Below are 18,761 nucleotides of genomic sequence, written 5' to 3'. Positions count from 1 at the left end.
CCCGGGGGTCATGATTTGAACAAACTTGAATCTACACTACCTGAGGATGCTTCCATATAAGTTTCATCTTTCCTGGCACAGTGGTTCTTGAGAAGAAGATTTTTAAAGAATTTTCCTATATATTTCTATGTAAAACTTTGGTCGGCCATTGTGACCCCGCCCTACCCCCGGGGGTCATGATTTGAACAAAATTGAATCTACACTACCTGAGGATGCTTCCATATAAATATGATCAATTTTGGCTTTGTTATTCTTGAGAAGAAGATTTTTAATGAATTTTTCCTATATATTTCTATGTAAAACTTTGGTCGGCCATTGTGGCCCCGCCCTACCCCCGGGGGTCATGATTTGAACAAACTTGAATCTACACTACCTGAGGATGCTTCCATATAAGTTTCATCCTTCCTGGCACAGTGGTTCTTGAGAAGAAGATTTTTAACACATGCCACAAAATTTTTATTAATTCCCAATTATCTCCCCTTGAATGAGGGCGTGGCCCTTCATTTGAACAAACTTGAATCCCCTTCACCCAAGGATGCTTTGTGGCAAGTTTGGTTGAAATTGGCCCAGCGGTTCTTGAGAAGAAGTCGAAAATGTGAAAAGTTTACAGACAGACAGACAGCTAGACAAACGGACGGACAGACGGACTACAGAAAAAATGTGATCAGAAAAGCTCACTTGAGCCTTCGGCTCAGGTGAGCTAAAAAAAAAAATTTTCAAATGATCTTTTTTTTCTGGTGCCCTTATCTCTTATTCTACTTCAGATTTCTATTCTGATACAACAAAAATGAAAGAACAATGCCAACATACAATGTCATGTATTGTACAATAATGTATACAATTCCTTAGATAAAACAAGCTTTTCTTGTCATCAGCAGAGTACAGCAGTCACAGTAGCAAATTTTTCTCTAACCCAGTGAGTGAGCAGGTCACATCACTTTTTGCAGATCTAGGGATATTTCTGAGAGCAATATCAGGACATCTCTACAGCATGTTGTTGTGTGCAGGTGCAGAATTGCCACCTACATCAGTGTTCTATCAGAGCATCTGTCAGACACCATCACAGTTAAAGGAATCAGCAAAGACGCTGCATGTGTGAGGCGCATTCCTCTACAATTGGGGACTTTTTCCAACAATGCTTGCTATGTCCTTGAGACATAGCAAAATTCTCTGTCTCGTCCGGGATTGTTTTCAATGGCAATCACAGAAAGTGCATGTTGGAAGCATGTTGCATGTTTTTTTATTGAATGGACATGTATCAGTCACTAGCATGAGGTGAAATGTAGTGTCTGGCATACGTAACCTTGTCCAACCAATCCCAAAGGGAACCATCCCAGACAACAATGTGTTACCAGCAATTAACATCATTAAGATCTTATCAACTGAGGAACAAGAAATAACCAATCTGACGACACTATGTCCACACAATGAAAGATGTTTAGAAATTGTAGATGGGTGATAATTACAAAGTTATTTTGTTGTCAGTTTTCCTAGTATGTGTTCCTGAAATTTGCATGAATTCTCTTGGAAGGAGGGTTGTCACAACCATTTCATGTTGTATGACAATTTCTGAAAAGGATTTTTACTTGGGAGAAATTTTCATCCGTGATTTCAATTGGATTTTAGGTCATAAACTCAATAGTACCCATGCTTCCTTTTTTGCACTCCATCTTTGGACCTATCATATATTTAAACTTCAACATTATGTACTCTCAAAAAAGCTTTTTTCAACATTCCTTTCAATGCATTTTGCTTTCTTTGATATTACAACTTGTCTGCTTTGAGAGTTCAGGCCTTCCATCCTCCATATTGATGAAGGCTCAAACAATAGCTCTGCCAGAATCATCAATGTTGTAACAATAATCACCCAGTCAGACTAGTTTGTCTAATTGAAGAAAAACATTGGCAGAACATGCCAACTAATGGTAACTGTATGATGCATATCAAAAGATTAATGAAAAAGGCTGGAGTGTGTTCTCAATTTATGAATGAATTTCTTGCCATCTGCATAATCAGCAACTTGCTCCTTCTGCCTGAAATTCTAACCTCAGCACCAACCAAAAAAGTGGAGTTAAAAATTCTCTGCTAATCTTTAAAGTATGAATGAATGAAAGAAATGGGATACAAGCTGATAATAAGCTAACAGCGGGACCTGCTCGTAGGCAGGCTCAGAGTTTAATTGCCTTGGACATTCATTCATAAACTAGATAATGACTTCAATCGAAAATATCTGCTTCCAAGAATCCTTTTCTGATGCCTTAGCATAGGCCATTTTGAGCTGGTAAATATATAGGTAACTGAATATATTAAGATCATCTTTTATAGATCAAAGAAAGATTTTATCATTGGTACAGGATACCCCCATTCCAAAAATCAAATGATTTCATCCTTATTTTTATTCAGACCAAATGAATATAATTTTCCTATTCATTATCATCTAAATTATGAAATTGATGTTCTCATACAATCCAATTCCATAATTCAATGGTGAATGAAACTTGAACCCTTTGAAAAAGCAGGCAATAGGATAGAATAGGACTATACAAGTGAAGTCGTGTTCCCAATCTCTAGTAATCTATGAAAGAAAGCTATCTGTGTATATCTGTATATACACACTTCTTGCATAAGTATTTCAGGGGCAAGACTTCAGGTTTTTTTTATTTATGTCAACTGATTAGGGAAAAACTTCGAATGTAGAATAATAATGCAAAGAATTTTCTTCATTCACAACTCCCCTGAACAAAAAAGTCTTTCAGCTGCTACAAGCATGTATTCAGCTGTTTGCAGATCTCATAGCCCCTTGTTAAATACCTAGCTCCTTAGGGACATACTCTAAGGGAAGCTGCCCGCTGAGTCGAGCATGTAAAGTAATACCAGACTTGCTGTGGTGAACTCACATGAACTCGCAGGAAGTGGGTCCCAGTATTGCACCTAAAACTGACCCCCATCTAAAGAAGTAGAAGTTATAGAATGTACCTGGAAATTTTCATCAATTTCAATTTCTTTGGTCTAAAACACTAGCTATTCATTTTTCTTTTATTTCTTGATCACATTCCTTTTACACTCAGTGTAATGCTAATTTAAAAGAAATTGTTTTTTATTTCAATTTCTCCTCTTCATAATTGTTTATTTCGAATTTACAGTCCTTGTGTTTTAGAGATGTGACTTTTGTAAACCACATATGATTGCACATTTGTTGTAAAAACAACAGGTTAATTTTTTAAAATTAAATTATGCCAAACAATGTACATTTTGGTGTTCAATTAAAATGAAAGCACTTGTATTCTTGAAAGAACTTGATCCTTTTTTTTTCTAAAGAAAATTTTTTATTTTATATTCAGTCTTTCAGTTTTCTTGATTGTGAAAAAAAATTCATTTGTTGAGTTTTTTGTTTGATTGTTTGTTCATTTGTTTAGGAGTTTTTTGTTTTGTTTTAAAATTCATACCATCTTTTATGTTATAGAAGAGTGAAGGTTAAAAAATTTCTCTTTTTGAGAACATTCCATAGAAAATACAGTTGTGGTGCTTACTGGTATTCCCTAACATAACACTTCAGATTCAAATGCTAAGCATGTTATAAGTTTTTAAATCATTCTTTATCCTTTCACACAACAAGCAAATTTTAACTGAAGTTGACACTAGGGAAACTGACTGTTAACACTGCATATTACTTAAAAAATATTGGAATAATACATTGACAGTTCTTGTTGCACACATTTGTAAACTCTGAGTTGTGCAATAGTATTGAGACATTTACAACAATACACAAATACACCTTTTATTTTCCAAGATGACTAAAATAGTTCAAGAGGTCTTAAACAGTATGCTAATTCTAGTACCCTAGAAACTGCATAAATTTGATGACTATAATCTTTAGGAATAGCTGCAAAAACTCTGTACTCAAGAATTCACAAAATCTAAACTTCGAGCAACTACAAAATTATTATCAAAAAATAGAATGTGAGATAAATATCAAGTTATTTTTGGTTATTCTGCAAGTTTAAAATAAACTACAGACTCTACATAACCTAAAAATGAATTTTAATATGCGTTTTGGTGCCTGAATAATGCACAAGATTTCATCTCATCTTCATTTTTCATAACAGATTTTCTCACTATTTAAGTGTGTGCAGTGCACAATATTGCATTCTGACACTATATCTTCTGTACTTAATGAAAATCTTATGAATTCAGTAACCATATATTTCAGTGTTTTAAGGGTCAAATTTAGTACAACCATGTTCTTCCTGGTGGAGATTTTTTGTTAAATCCCTTGAAGTGATGTAAAACAACAAAGAATGTGTGTAAAACCCCATTCAAACCATTTGTCTCTTACAAGTTACAACCCTTCCCTACTAATCAAACAAAGACTGTTTTCCACTTCATGCAGATTCAACTTCTGTCAATATGTTGTATGTCCATTTCTTGTTTTTTATCTCACCTTGCAAATAAATGGCTGTTGTGCGATTATTTTGCCCCGTGATGTTTGTAAATCCAGTGCGACTCTGAAGATTTGAAATAAGGTCCAGAACATCTCTAGTGGAATCCACACAATCTGAAAAAATACACATACACCATTTATATCAATATCTTTTTTTAATATTTGTGATTGAATTAATGGCTACATGTTAAAGATTCCTTATGTACAGCAACATCAACAGTCTACTGTATACAGGATTATTTTCGCCCTGTGTTATTTTTGCATTTTTGCACTTGCAAACAATTTTGCCCCATTATGTACATCAACATCTGTTTAAGAAATTATGTTGTGTAATTAAGATATGTTAAACACTGAATGAATAAAACGTTTCCCTGTATACAGATTGTCCACAAAATGGAGATTGTTCTATGTACTGTAAAAAAAATTTCTAATATGAGGCAGGATATTGACTAGTAAGTTGATGTAGCAAGGACATCAACAATCTTATTTACATCAACACTTTGCTGATTTCATGGTTGACATGACCTTACGTTTGTGAATACAATTTATCAATAAGTGAAATGTTGACTTTCAATTCTTTCCTTCAAATTGCTTTGACCATTTGAGTGGGGATGCCTACTCATCCATTGCACTTGATCCCACCTCTGCTTTCAGAGGTCTGTGTTGGGTCTGTTTATAATTTGTAACTGAAATAGACCTTTGAGAATGGTAACTGTTTGTTATTTTCATATTTCATAAATGTTGGAATCTATGGTTTTTAATTATATACTGTTTTCTGCAATCTGTCACTTTTTCAGTAGAAACTAGAAAAGCAAACCGGGCTCAGTCAGTCAGTATGTAGATGTGGAATATGCATTTAAAAAGAGAGGAAACTAGGTCAGGTGAAGAGGCCAGGATAATGATTTTAAACTAAAGCTGACCAGTTTGACTGCATTAATTTACTTGATGGGGGATTTTTAGCAGAAATTGTACAGAATATCAGCTTTGATGGGAAGTCTAGTGACAAAAGCTGTCTTCTTTTCAAACATCAAAGCATTCTGACCGTAATGACCATGGTGCTTCTTCTATACTTGCTGCAGCAGATGCCAAACCTGTTAACTAGAGTATTACTATTGATTGTTTTTAAGAATATGAATCATGCAAACAAGACTGATAGGGGGAAATGTATACCAATGAGTGTGTTCGTAAGTTCACTTCAACATATATCAAGGACATCTAAAGTGTACTCCTTTTACCCGAATTGAACTTCTATCATTTCAATGATTCAATTTTGAAGAATATGAATCATAAAAAAGCAACATATAATATCAGAATACAAACCAGTTCCAATCCTAAAAGGACTAACTTGCACTGAATTTGATGGAGCAATAAAAAACCTCAACCTCAATTACCATTCACTAAATACCAGTGTACATGTACATATATAAAGAATTCTTATATTTCCAGTCCAAAACCCTGATACCTTCCCCCCTGGATGAATCATCCTCCTATGTCAGTATATAGAAACTCCTACAAAGAATCCTGTATGTATGATTAAAGCCCAGTGATCAAGTGCAAAGATATTATTGATGGGATATTTCATTTGCTTTCCTTCTGCATGATAAATGGTCTGAGATGGCATGAAGCATCATGTTAGATCATGCTTTTTGTCAGGTTTCTCAAAATTTATGCTTAATGTGCATTTCTCATAATTCCATTTATTCTAACCAAACCAAACCTTGTCATAGGTGTAAAGTCTACATAACATTGAAATTTAATTGTCATTTTCTTTTAATTACACCCTGGCCAGCTAAGTGAAAGACTAACAAACATGTTATTTATGTGACAAAACTTGTTATTGTTACCTTACAGATGGCCAATAAATAAGTTTTAATTAAAAAAAAGTCTTTATATTAAGGCTGTCTATACTGCAAGATCAACCACCACCTGTTAAAGCCACCTTGGTAGTTGAAAATTTCCAAACTCCCTTCACTTGTCAACATTTTTGAGGTCTTCACATTCTCTGCAGGGCATCTCAAGCATATTTTACAGTCTAGACAGACAACTTCTGCAGTATCTTTCCCATTATCAACCCAAGATCTGGGAGTTACATAATCAGGAAGCAGATTTGGAGCCTTGTTTATTTAGTCTTTTATTGCAGAAATAAGCAATTAGGCAAAATGCTTAACATTTTAAATGTCATCAAGGTATTCGATTTATCAGTGGTTTTTATTTTAGAAACTTTTAATGTCACAAAAAACCTCTTAGAATAGGTCACAATTAAAGAAAATCATGGTCATGCCATATGGAAAAAGTAACATCCTTTTCTCCAATAAAACCAGATTCTACAGTATCTGTCTGGGTTTGATCTTGCAATTATTCAAGGTCACTGGTTGAGACATACAAATGTAATTATTTCAAGATAAAATCTTCTCAATTTCAAGAGCAGTGACTGACCTTCTTTATTTATTCTTTATTTTCTCATGCAATGCCCAATTGCCACAAAACACTTCCCACATTTGTTTATTAATGCTGGATTTCCAAGAAGTGTTTATTCATTCAGAATTTCTCACCAACTTAATTGGCACCCAACACAGAGAAGTAATGTCTAGATTTCTAAAGGTCAATTTCTTATCAAATAATATTGTACCGAGTAAATTATTAGTTAATTGACCTGATGTAAAATAGTAGCTGGATGCAAAATAAACCTCTTAAAAAAGAGATCTTCATTTATATCTTCCACTTAAGAAATATGTTTTGCACATGATATCAAAATAATAAAGTTAAGAAAGATCAAACTTCAGCAAATTTAGTCAAGAGGCCAACCAAAAAGTAGCAAATAAAATTGCATTAAAATACATTTGTTCTTTATAATTTATTACATTTAACCCACAAATCTCTTTTTCAAAGAAAATACATTGTATGTAACTAAATGTTTAAAAAAAAATGCTGATCCAAAAGTTGGTTACAAACTAAAGAGTCGATGAACTTTTGGCATATTATATCATATATCTGTATGTGACCTTAGTGTGCAATGTTGGGCAGGATAACACACAGAGATCACAAAGCAATGACAATAAACAATGCAGTCAATTTACCGCAGCATATATCAACAGATAATCCCCAGTCTGTTAATCACTGCTAATCCTCCCCTGTAATCCTTGCCATGTATCTGATGAAAGCATCATTCCCACCGTGAGATTCCCAGACACATTAGGGCTCATTAAACTGTGATTCAAGTAATTGTTTGGGAAATGAATAGCTCTTCCCGTTGCAGGAAAACACATGCTAAAGGCATGTTAATCTCTCTTAAGCATGTTAATCTGGTTCAGAGAGCTAATAATCAGTTGGGCTTTACTGTAAGGTGAGTGCTTCATGCATTCAACTTATGAGGTCTTCCTTGACCTTATTGATGCCTATGTTCATTCACAACTACTAGAGGAACTTACTTTTTACATAGCCACTTGAATAGAGAAGGAAAGGGAAAATGGTTCTGGTATGATTTTTGCATTTAATGTAAAATACTTGAGAGCATTAAAAAAAATTTCAGTTTGCAAATTATGGATGTAAAAACAAATTTACTTTAATTTTGAGCACGGTTTTCTGATGACTTTCAAGAAGAAAGAAAAAAATCTTTTGAAATAATCATTAATCAAAGAGAAAAAGACAGCAGTTTGACTATTTAGTTATCAAAAGCTCAAATTCCAATCCAGGGACCTTATCAGGACACACTCATTTTTATAATGGACACAACACAACTATTCAGAACAAAAACTCGATAATTGCATTAAAAGCAAATGCCACAGACCTCAGTATCAAAATTATTCATTGGGAAAAAAACTTTGGATTAAATAAAATTGTTTTTAGAAAACAAATAATTATGCATTCCAACACTTTGAACAATTAATTGCTTTTATCTATGTTTCTTTTTTTTCCTGATAATTTTCTTCTGTACAAATTCACAAAAAACTGCAAATTTTATGTACACAATACTACCCTAGACAGCTCACTGTTAGTGTTCACAGATCAGAAAGAGCAAGGATTTCCTCTTGTATATAAATAATCAAATGAAATATTGGCAAAATACAACATTGTATGAATGTATATCATATTTGATCACATTTTCACATATACAAAGCCCTGGTTTAACATGCTCTGAGATGTCAAAACAAATAATATTCTAGGTTTGTTTATCGTAGGAAAGATTCAATTTATTTATACACTGTTAAGATGGGGAATATGATAAAAACAGAACATCAGTTTTCTTATCCCTTTACTTCATTGTTAATGACTTTTTTCTATGATCATATTTCCCACTTCACACCTAAGGCCTTTTTGCAGGCATCAATTTTCAATTAATGAACAAAACTATTAATTAAGGTGTATAGGAATCCGAACACAGACAATAATTGCTCCTTTTCTCAAGTTTTTTTTTGGTAGTTGTTGAAGATGCTGAAGGATGGGTAGGCCAAGATCTTCATGCTTGGCACCATTTTGACAAGAAATCAGACCACTTAACTATGATGACCCATCAACATATTGGCTGTGGCCTTATGCTTCAAGAAACAAACTCTAGCAAAAAACTTGTTAGCGGAAACACTTGGAGAAAACAATTACAACATCACAAAAAAGCATTACCAAGAAAGGAAACATCAATTTGATAGATTATCATAATTCACTCAATAGTTTTCATAACACAGAAATCATTTGTTAGCCAAAAGTTTTTTCTGCATTCATTGAAAAAAAAATTGCAATAGTTCACTTTTCAGTCATGTCTGACTTCTTATAAAAATGTTAAGAACTTAGTCTTGTCTAGATATAAAAATAAATGTGAAGATAAGCAGAAAAGAAAATCATAACTTCACAGGATTTGAATGTGCCTGTATCAGTTATACCTATCTAGGAATAGTGATACATCTTGAATAATCACACCGGATCATTTCACAATTTCTTTCTTCTCTATTACCAAATACACTGATATCTGCCTTAATAAAAAGTCTTGTCTTGATACCAGTCAAAGTGTGAAATTATTATTTAAGAAAAGGCAGACAGCCAAACTTTACTTGAAGATTATATTCTTTATCTTGGAATGAAGGATTAATGGTGGATGCATGCTATTTATCCGCAGATGAAAATGTTCAGCAAACAGCGCATTAGCTAATTCCAAGACAGAATCATAAGCAGATAAAAAATCCTAGTCTAAGTGTTTGTCATTGTAATAGTAATAGGAAGAACTCATTACACTTAGACAACTGCTTTGATTTCCTATTTTCAACCTGAAACACTTATTAACCTAGAATAAGGCTACATCAAAGACCTTGAATAGTAGATTGGGAGACAGAGCTAGCTATAGTCTCTTACCCTTGAATTAACTTCTAAGATAGCACATAACTAACTGAAATGTAGTACAATAAAGAATTGACAAGCTGCAATAAAAAGATAATAAGAAATTAAAAACTATTTAAGGACAGATGATGATACAAACAAACTTTTTCTTTGGAACAGACTTTATATCATGTCACAAGTTTAGAAAAGAGGATAATTCTTAGCATTTTTTCTGAGATGAGATTTACCATTATCTCGTTTTCACAAGATATATTTTTTCACAAGATAATTTCTCGTTTTCACAAGATAATTTCTCGTTTTCACAAGATAATATCTCGTTTTCACAAGCAAATATCACGTTTTCACAAGATAATATCTCGTTTTCACAAGATAATTTCTCGTTTTCACAAGATAATATCTCGTTTTCACAAGATAATTATGTCGTTTTCACAAGATAACTTTTTTCTGGTATTTAAAAAAAAAATAATTGCGTGTCCTAAATATACTACCGTAAAAATGAAATAAACTTGGAAAATATTAGTGATATTTCAATAAAAACAAGAGGCCCATGGGCCACATATTTGCTTAGGTGATACAGTTCTTTAGTATATTTCCTATACATGTACACATGTACCAAATTTTAATATTTTAGATATACATGTAATAAATGTGAGCATTATCTTGAGAAGAAGATTTTTAAAGATTTGTTCTATATATTTCCTTAAAAATTTGCATTCCTAATGCATGGAATGAATTTTACAATTTAATATCTAACCAGTTCCAATAATAAAGAAAAGATATATATTGACCCCACCCTATTTTTGTCTTTTCTGAAAATCTACCTTGGAAGAGAAGAGATGCTTTGTACCAAGTTTGGTTAAATGACCCCAATTTAAATTCAACTTTTGGCCTGAATTCAATTTTTGTTTTGGAAAAGTGTAATGCAAACTTTAAAAAAATATACCAAGCCAGGTGAATTTTATGAGGAAATACCATGGCAAGTTTGATAAGTTGTTATATTTTTCAGAAGTTTAAACAAAAAATTACCAACTGAAACTAGAAATTTGTTTTCACTGTGAGCCTGTACTGATGTGTTTTGTCCTTAGTAATTATATTGAAATATTACTAACATTTTCCAAGCCTCCATTTAGTTATAATGGAAAAAATCCATGTTTGCTGTGACATGAAAACCCAAAAAATGTTTGTATCAAAAAAAATATAAAATTAAAAATAAATTTAGGCTAAACTTTTATAATGAGATTTACTAGGTGTACAATGGCAATATGTTCTTTCTATAAAGATGAAACATGTGAAAGTTTCATTAAATTTCAAATTCAAAGGTATTTGAGAGGAAGTGCACATGTACCTTAATAGATATGCCTATAATAAATGTGAGCATTATTCGACAGTAGTGTTTCAAGTAGTGTCCTTAGCTGTAATGCATGGAATGAATTGACTTTGACCTAACCAGTTCAAATTATAAAAAAAGGTATATATTGTGCTTGAAAAGTATGGAAGAGAAGAGATTGCAGATGACCCCAATTTAAATTCAACTTTCCTGAATTCAATTTTTGTTTGGAAAGTCTGGATCTTTAGCACCATGGCAAGTTTGATAAGTTGTTCATGATCAGAACAAGCAAAAAGTTACCAACTGAAACAAAAGATCACTCACAAATAAACAATGGAGGAAAAAATAAAATAAAGTTTATAATACTTAAAGTATATTCAATTTTTCAGATACGAATATTTAGCGTATATAGATCTGTATCAACAGCAAACTCAATTTCAAATGATGAATCAATTTATATGTTAATCCCCTACACCTTGCTCAGTATAATCTAATTTCTCAAAACTTCAAGTCCAGACAATAAACAATTTCTCTGTTGCCTCCCACAGGCATATTAGATTTACGCTAGATTTCATTTATCTGAGGAAAACAAGGATCATGACCTTAATTAGTGAAAATTAAACGAACACTGCCAAGCCTATGCTGATGAGGAGCAGTGAAGATGCCTTGGTTATATTGATGAACTTTGACAATGTTAATGGTAAACTACTTTAATCCATTATATTCTATTTCACCTTGACCTTACTTTGTTAATTAAGGTAAGAAGAGGAGGCAAAATTGGAGAGATTATCCTTGCATAGATTTTCTTCTCTCAACAGAGGAGAAGCAAACTTGATATCAAAGCTCAGTAAGTAGAATTGATCAACCTCATGAATAAGTTTTATGGACAGAACTAGTTGCATCTGCAGATAGCATGCATCAACATGCATTATTCTCTCTTCCCCCATATATTCTTCACATTTCAAGAATGAATGATACAGTACATCCTAGAATGTTGTAGTCAGACAATGTCTTTCAATGAATTTATGTGCAGGATTTGGATCATGGATAATATATACTGCATCACTGAAAAGACATGCCTTAGTCATGCCTTCATCGTAAAATAATTAACTTATGTAATTATGTGTACATATAGAATAAATTTCTTCCTCCCCCCTTAATTAATGAATTGGAAATTACTCACAGCCCATAAAAAAATTTGGCACAGGAAGGCAGTAATGATTCAAAGTTTCACAATTGTCTTAAAGGATGAGCTAATACAGGAACAGAGGCTGTGAATTTACTCTACATCTCAAAGAAGCAATTTCGAAATGATCATGTTGATGCACTGTAGAGCAAGTGCTTCAGAAGTTTAAATGTGCAAGAATAAATCAGAGAGCATTATCTTTCCTGTGATGTAAGAGGAAACACATCGCAGACTAACAGGTTGCCAATAAGAGTTGATATAATCGCCATGTGAAATACCACCCCATTAAAAGACCAACAAACCTGGCATTTTAACTTTCGCTCAACAAAGATGAACTTTCAGACTAAATACATGGCTTTTTGTTATAAAAAAAATTCTCTCCATCAGCTAAATACAGAAGCGTACTGTGGTATGATGTAATGTTCCAAAGTCTTCCGAACAAACAGGAATCTTCTCATTTTCTTTTGAAGTGAGAGGTCGGTCGTTGAGAGCCAGAGAAACATTTACACACATATTATATATACACACTGTAGCAAATACCTGCGTTTTGGAATCTGAGTCAGCATTTGGCGAGAGGGGAGGGCCTCTGTAGTTAATTTTCTTAATGAATCACATTGCAATAAATTAACTTCCTGCAAACTTCCAGACTGATCCAGATAACTAACGACCTGTTATAAATTTCACTTCCTTCTGCCAAAGTGCAGTGAAATCAGCAGTTCCTAGCTTTAATATAATTCTTTCTACAGACATTGGTATTTCCCTCATCTAGACATTCATTTAATTAAATTCTACAGGAGGACCTGTAGCAATATTAAAGTTATTTTAAATTCGTATCACCCTAGTGCATGATTACCTAATCATGAATGATATTTTTGTAACAACATTTTGTGTAAAATTTCTCTCTTTGCTTTACTTCCAATTTAACTTCCTTAATTCTAATAATCTTTTCGTAATTTTTCTCTGTCCAATTCTAATGAGTTTATATCTTCTAATCTGGAGTAAATACACCTTCAAGACAAACTAAGCAAGCTAAGAACATCTATCAAGATATATGTCTTTGTCTGGCAAAATTTTCTAGCTGTGTTCAAAACCATTTGTCTTTGAATTCAACATGGAAACAAATAGGTGCAATGTATGAAGCCATTATAACAAAGAGGTAACCTTCAACAAGAGTTATTGCCAAGATAAGACCTGGGTATTTCATGCAGGAATCATTAATAGTCTGTCTTTGAGCATTATTAATTATCATAGTTTCAGAGTGCAAAAATAAAGTTTCTAAAAGATCTCCCCTTGTTTTATTCCCTTGAAATCTAATCCAGAATCAGAAAATGTTTCATCTTTTATCATAATAAATATATAATATCATTACAATGTATTTCAGAATAATATTTATATTTAATACTATTGCCATTTGCCAATATTATAACCATTTATTTGATAAAGCTAAAGATAATAATGATTTGTTTGTCGAACCTGGCTTAAAACAAGTTTAATACATCAGACAAAAAATTCCCTCATGAACTACATATCACTTGTTTATGTTTAAATTAGCATTTGTATGAAACCGGGTTTAGTTCTTCAATGTCATTTTAATGCAGAGTGCCAAGCGAAAGTTCAACAAAAATATGTATTAAAAACAAAGCATTCATGCATCCTTGGCAAGTCCATCCAGATAACCGATAAACACAGACAGGGAAAACCGACTGGAAGAATGAAATCCCAACTCAGGTTATATAACAATTCGACTCCAAATTAATGCAAAAGGTCTATACAATATATTCAAATTTTATTTAATTTTTGCATTTATTGATATCTTAGGCAATATATAATACAACTTCAATGACAATATATTAACTTAGGCTTTTAGTTATTGTATGCACTCATCTGGTGGACAGAAATTGCATAAACATGACAAATAAAATCTGAGATAACAGATAACAAAGGGTGGTCAGCATGAACTTGGTCACTTTAAGTGCCACTTAGTAAACATTAACCACTCTTACACAAAGGCTGGGCCAATTTATCAGGGGTTACCACATAAGTTCTGATAAGAAGTGATGAAGAGTGCATTTGATGTGTCCAAAAGTTATAACATGGGTACACAGACCACAGTTGAATCATGTTTCAGTAATGTTTAAATTGGCTTTCTGAGGTTGATTTGATTATTTAATAAGGGGTGGTAAAATTCTAAAATCATTTCTGTGTAATGCAAGTTTCCTTAAGATAAGGTCTACAAACTTGAGATATGAATATTCCTTTAACCCATGTAGGTGTCATAAAATGAAAATTGCATGAATTCTTCATCGGTTTACTTAGGAAATGTTTGTAATATTTTAATGAAATGCCTCTGAAGATAAAAGAATATATTTAGATCAACAAATTACATGTAGGCTAAGCATATTATTGTAGCTTAATGTTTCTCTGCTACATATGCAATTGAAAACAATCCCCAAAAATTTTAGAGAAAAAAATTTCAACAGACTCATGCAGGAAAAAATGCTAAATTTATGAAAAAAGAAGATCTCTTATGTATTTCAAAAATAAATTCAAAATATAGAATAGCCTAAAATTTTTTCTTTTGTGCACAATGAAGTGCTCATAACATTAAGGTTTTAAATTTTCTGGGCATATTTCTAATTATTGAAAAATAAAACTGATATATACAGAGAAACAGGAATCAATAAGAAATATAAACAGAGGTATTAATTGACATAGTACAGATCATAATGTCCAATTATAAGCCATATTTATCCGATAGGTGCTGAACTTCCTAAAACATTTGATGAAAAAATACCTGAGCTGTGAGAATACCACACAGTATTTACATAAGCAAGGCAATCAGAATTCAGAGGCAAGATTACACAAGAAGATTCTATGTGACCCAGACGGCTTGTTGGGAATTAGCCAATTGCATGGATTAGAAGGGTGTCAACTTTTCTCAATTTAGACTCCCTTCTTTTTTATATTTTCTTTTCTTTTTGGTTCAACCCTTGAAAAAATTCAGAACGTCTGTAGCTTGAAACGCTTCCAAAGCCATTTTCATCACTTAAAAGAAAATTAAACAAGATCGAAGTGACTTATATGCACTCCCTTAAGCCTCATTCACGTATTGAAAATCCAAAACCAATTGATCTGATTAAATTACAAAGGAGGTGATCGAATGGTTTATATTAGGCCTACAGAAAAGAGAACTTTTCGATGCTATTGCAGAGAGATTGTCTGAAAATTATCAGAAATAAATCCAAAAGTAAAAAAAAAACCTCACAAGCAATAAGAATCATGAAATGTTAAATCAATAATTTAGATTTACCGAATACGACGATGTAAAAGACCATCTACTTCCTTTGCAAGCAATGTGACATATGTCACTTCCGGTGCGACACAGTGTAAAAGTAGGATGTGACAACAACCGTAAAATTAATATTTTATAAACACAAATTTCTCGAGAGAAAAAAATAAATGAATTATAAAACTTAATTTTTTCAATTTTAAACAATTTTGGAAAATGAAATAAGAGAAAATTAAAATCCACTGAATGATATTATTTTGATAAAAGAATTATTTTATATTTTTTTTCCTCAAATATATTTAATTTTTTTTTTCAGGGAAAATCTCCAGTAGTTAAATTATATAGTTATACCTACCGCATGTTATAAGGAGTAGGCCTAGAGTTGCGATGAGTCTTCGTATAAAGTATCCGTAACCGAATGGTCCCATGCCTGTTCCAGTTGGAAATTTTGGTCGGATTCCTTTACATAAAACATGTCTCTGATCCCTGTATCCCAAATAAGAGACCTCTGTTTTTTATCCCCCTAGTATTGGGGGACATTACACCGTAAAATCGTCGTGTCTTGTCTTTTTCTTTCGGTTCTCGACTCCCTCTTGTTCAAGTTCTCTTTTAAATGTCAGTTCCCGGATGAAGAGACACCCGCCTCTCCCACTTCCCAGCTAGCAGGTAAAATATGTAGGTAAAATACCTTAATGAGAAAATTTAAAGAAGATGAGTTTTATATCTCGTGTTGAAAGTCGAGTTGACGTTGAACTGATAAGACTATTTGTCTATTTTGATAACGTTTTGTTAAATCCTGCATTATGATTCAGAGAACACATTGATTTGAACGTGATGCAATAGACTATGTGTGATTAAATCCATAGAGATCCCCTTCCATAAACAAAATGAAACTGAAAATCTTTGATCTTCCACGTACCGCGCATCCTAATTTTCTCTACATTCCATATGAGTTTTTTTTTTTCATTCACCGATTCAGAACCGATACACCGCAAAGAGCATTGGATAGGACTAGATAACAAGTGGTTCCAGAACACGGAGATATTCCAAAATATTATATAATACGTAAATTTAGCTCACTCTAATATTGTGCAATCATTCATCATCCGGAATACCAATGAAATATATATATATATTTTTAAATCCTGGAAAATTTATTTTCTCACTAAGTTACCTCTTCTTCCCTGTCCATTAGATCTGTAAAGATGAACTATAGAGGATTAAGTAAAATGTAAGTCCCAAACTGCCGGCGCTGAGAAAAGACAAACGTACAGACAGGCACGCGCATTACAGCAATCAGCTGATTATAGCCACCCCCTCCTTTGAGTCTTCTCCATTCGCTGTATATTTCGCCGTCTAAATACTTGACAGGCACAGGAACATCTTTAATAAGCGTCTGCAGCCATAAAGACCGCATCTCACAGAAACAAAAAAATGTCGATTGTCAATTCAGGAATTATAGCAAACCCAAATAGAGAAAAGAATCTGCTGAAATCAAGAATCGAACTCGATCTGGTCGTGATTAAAATTCAATACGTGTAACGACATCATTTCAAAAAGGATTCTACATAAGATGTTAAAAAAATGAAATCCAAATTTCCTACAACTGCCAGCTCTCTAACAAAATAGTCTTAAGAAATTTTTAACCCTTACCAAAAACTGAAAGTGTTATTCATTGAGATCTCCTATGAACAAAGCCAATTGGGAAGTAGCCTAATGATATGTAAATATTTAATGAAATCTATCTCACCTTTCACTCTTTCAGCAATAATGCTACAGTATTGCCTCTTTCCCAGTAAGAATGATTGCCAAATTTTTTCCTAAAGTATACGTTTCTCATGGTTTCGTCATGTCTATAAATATTAAGGTTTCCCAAACCATGCTGCAGATGCTATCGAATTTCTTTGTGCATTTTCATCACCACATGCTGTAAGACCTATTTTTGGTCGATTTTAATTTAAAATAAAGAGCAACGAGATTCGACAATAGATCACAGAGTCGTAGGCTGTTTTCTTGATGATTTCACTTTCTTGATTCATTTAAACAACGAAATGGTTCCAACATTGCAACGAACCAATATACGCACCAACTTAAACACTTACTCCAGCAAGCACGTTAATGAATGAAAACTCGTTGCCATGCGTTAACTGTCATGTTTTTACTTGAGTTGTCAAATATCGACGATAAACCACTGAATTCGTCCCAGATTCGATGATAGCAGGCTCCACCACTCCCCATTCAGGGCATCAATTAGCACATTGTATTCTAAAAATATTTAATTTTTTTATTGTCATATACGATTGTGAAAAAAATTATTAAATATAAGAAATTAAGGTTATAATTATAAATCTAATTAAAACATTCGGTACATGTATTTGAAAATTTCAGAAGTCAAATGTAAATCTAATCAAAAGAAGAAAATATTTTTAAAATGAATGTCCAGCATCCATGTGAAGCTCAGTTACTTTCCCGTTTGCATTAACTGTACATGAACTAACACAAGATTTCTTGATATACAACACGTGTTTGTGACACACTGATGAGCCTGAATGGTAGCCCATGGCAATGACAAAGGTTAAGTTTCAAATGCAAATTACTAGTATCCTCCAAGTTCAAGGTCAAGAGATCAAAAATGTTGTTTTCCAAAACGGACTTGTATTAACGAATATACCTGTGAAATAAGAAAGCTTAAGCATAAACTGTTCAAAAGTTATGGTCAAGATTGAAGTTCTTAAAATGTGGGTTAAACTCCATTAAGATCAAGATCAAAGCGTTAGAATCAATCATATCCTGGGAAAGGACATGTCACAAAAAATATACAGGTAAAAATATTAAAGCCCTAGCACCAACTTTAAGGTCAAGGTCAAAAGTTGATATCCGAAGAAAGGACTTGTCACAATTACGGATTCATTTGTGAAACATGAAATTCTAAGTACTAATCATTCTTCAGGACAAGGATAAAGAGTTAAAAAAAAAGTGGGACAAACTCTAATGTCAAGGTAAAAAATTAAAAAATCAAACCTAAGAAAAGGCCTTGTCTTAATGAATACACATGTTGCATATTCATAAAATTTACAGTACTTATGAAACAGTATGTTAAAATATGATTCTTAACAGACAGAATATGTTTAAAAAATTGGTTACGGTACGGGGTAAAACTCGAAACAATTCACTCCTATGTGTTAAGAATTAT

The 18,761-nt window shown here is 32.8% G+C and overlaps 1 protein-coding gene across 3 annotated transcripts in view; it reads right to left on the bottom strand.

Annotated features, from left to right (window-relative positions):
* LOC134277550 (protein kinase C-binding protein NELL2-like) overlaps positions 1-17,636 on the bottom strand; it is a 40,590-nt gene extending 22,954 nt beyond the window's left edge. The window contains exons 1-3 of one of the 3 annotated variants that reach the window (XM_062759887.1): positions 17,319-17,636; positions 15,924-16,256; positions 4,442-4,555 (exon numbers count right to left, since the gene is read on the bottom strand). In XM_062759887.1, coding sequence (XP_062615871.1) covers positions 4,442-4,555; positions 15,924-15,996 — 187 coding nt within the window. In that variant the 5' untranslated portion in view covers positions 15,997-16,256; positions 17,319-17,636. Of the gene's footprint in view, positions 1-4,441; positions 4,556-15,923; positions 17,034-17,318 lie in introns of those variants that run through there. The other 2 variants (XM_062759890.1, XM_062759881.1) reach the window with 2 other exon arrangements.
* Positions 17,637-18,761: the final 1,125 nt, after the last annotated feature.

Source organism: Saccostrea cucullata, unplaced genomic scaffold (genome assembly GCF_032062105.1).
Source record: "Saccostrea cucullata isolate Sc308-1 unplaced genomic scaffold, CSIRO_AGI_Scuc_v1 ctg649, whole genome shotgun sequence".
Taxonomy (NCBI): domain Eukaryota; kingdom Metazoa; phylum Mollusca; class Bivalvia; order Ostreida; family Ostreidae; genus Saccostrea; species Saccostrea cuccullata.
The sequence above is the reverse complement of the archived record's forward strand: the minus strand, read 5'-3'. Positions and strand labels throughout refer to the sequence as shown.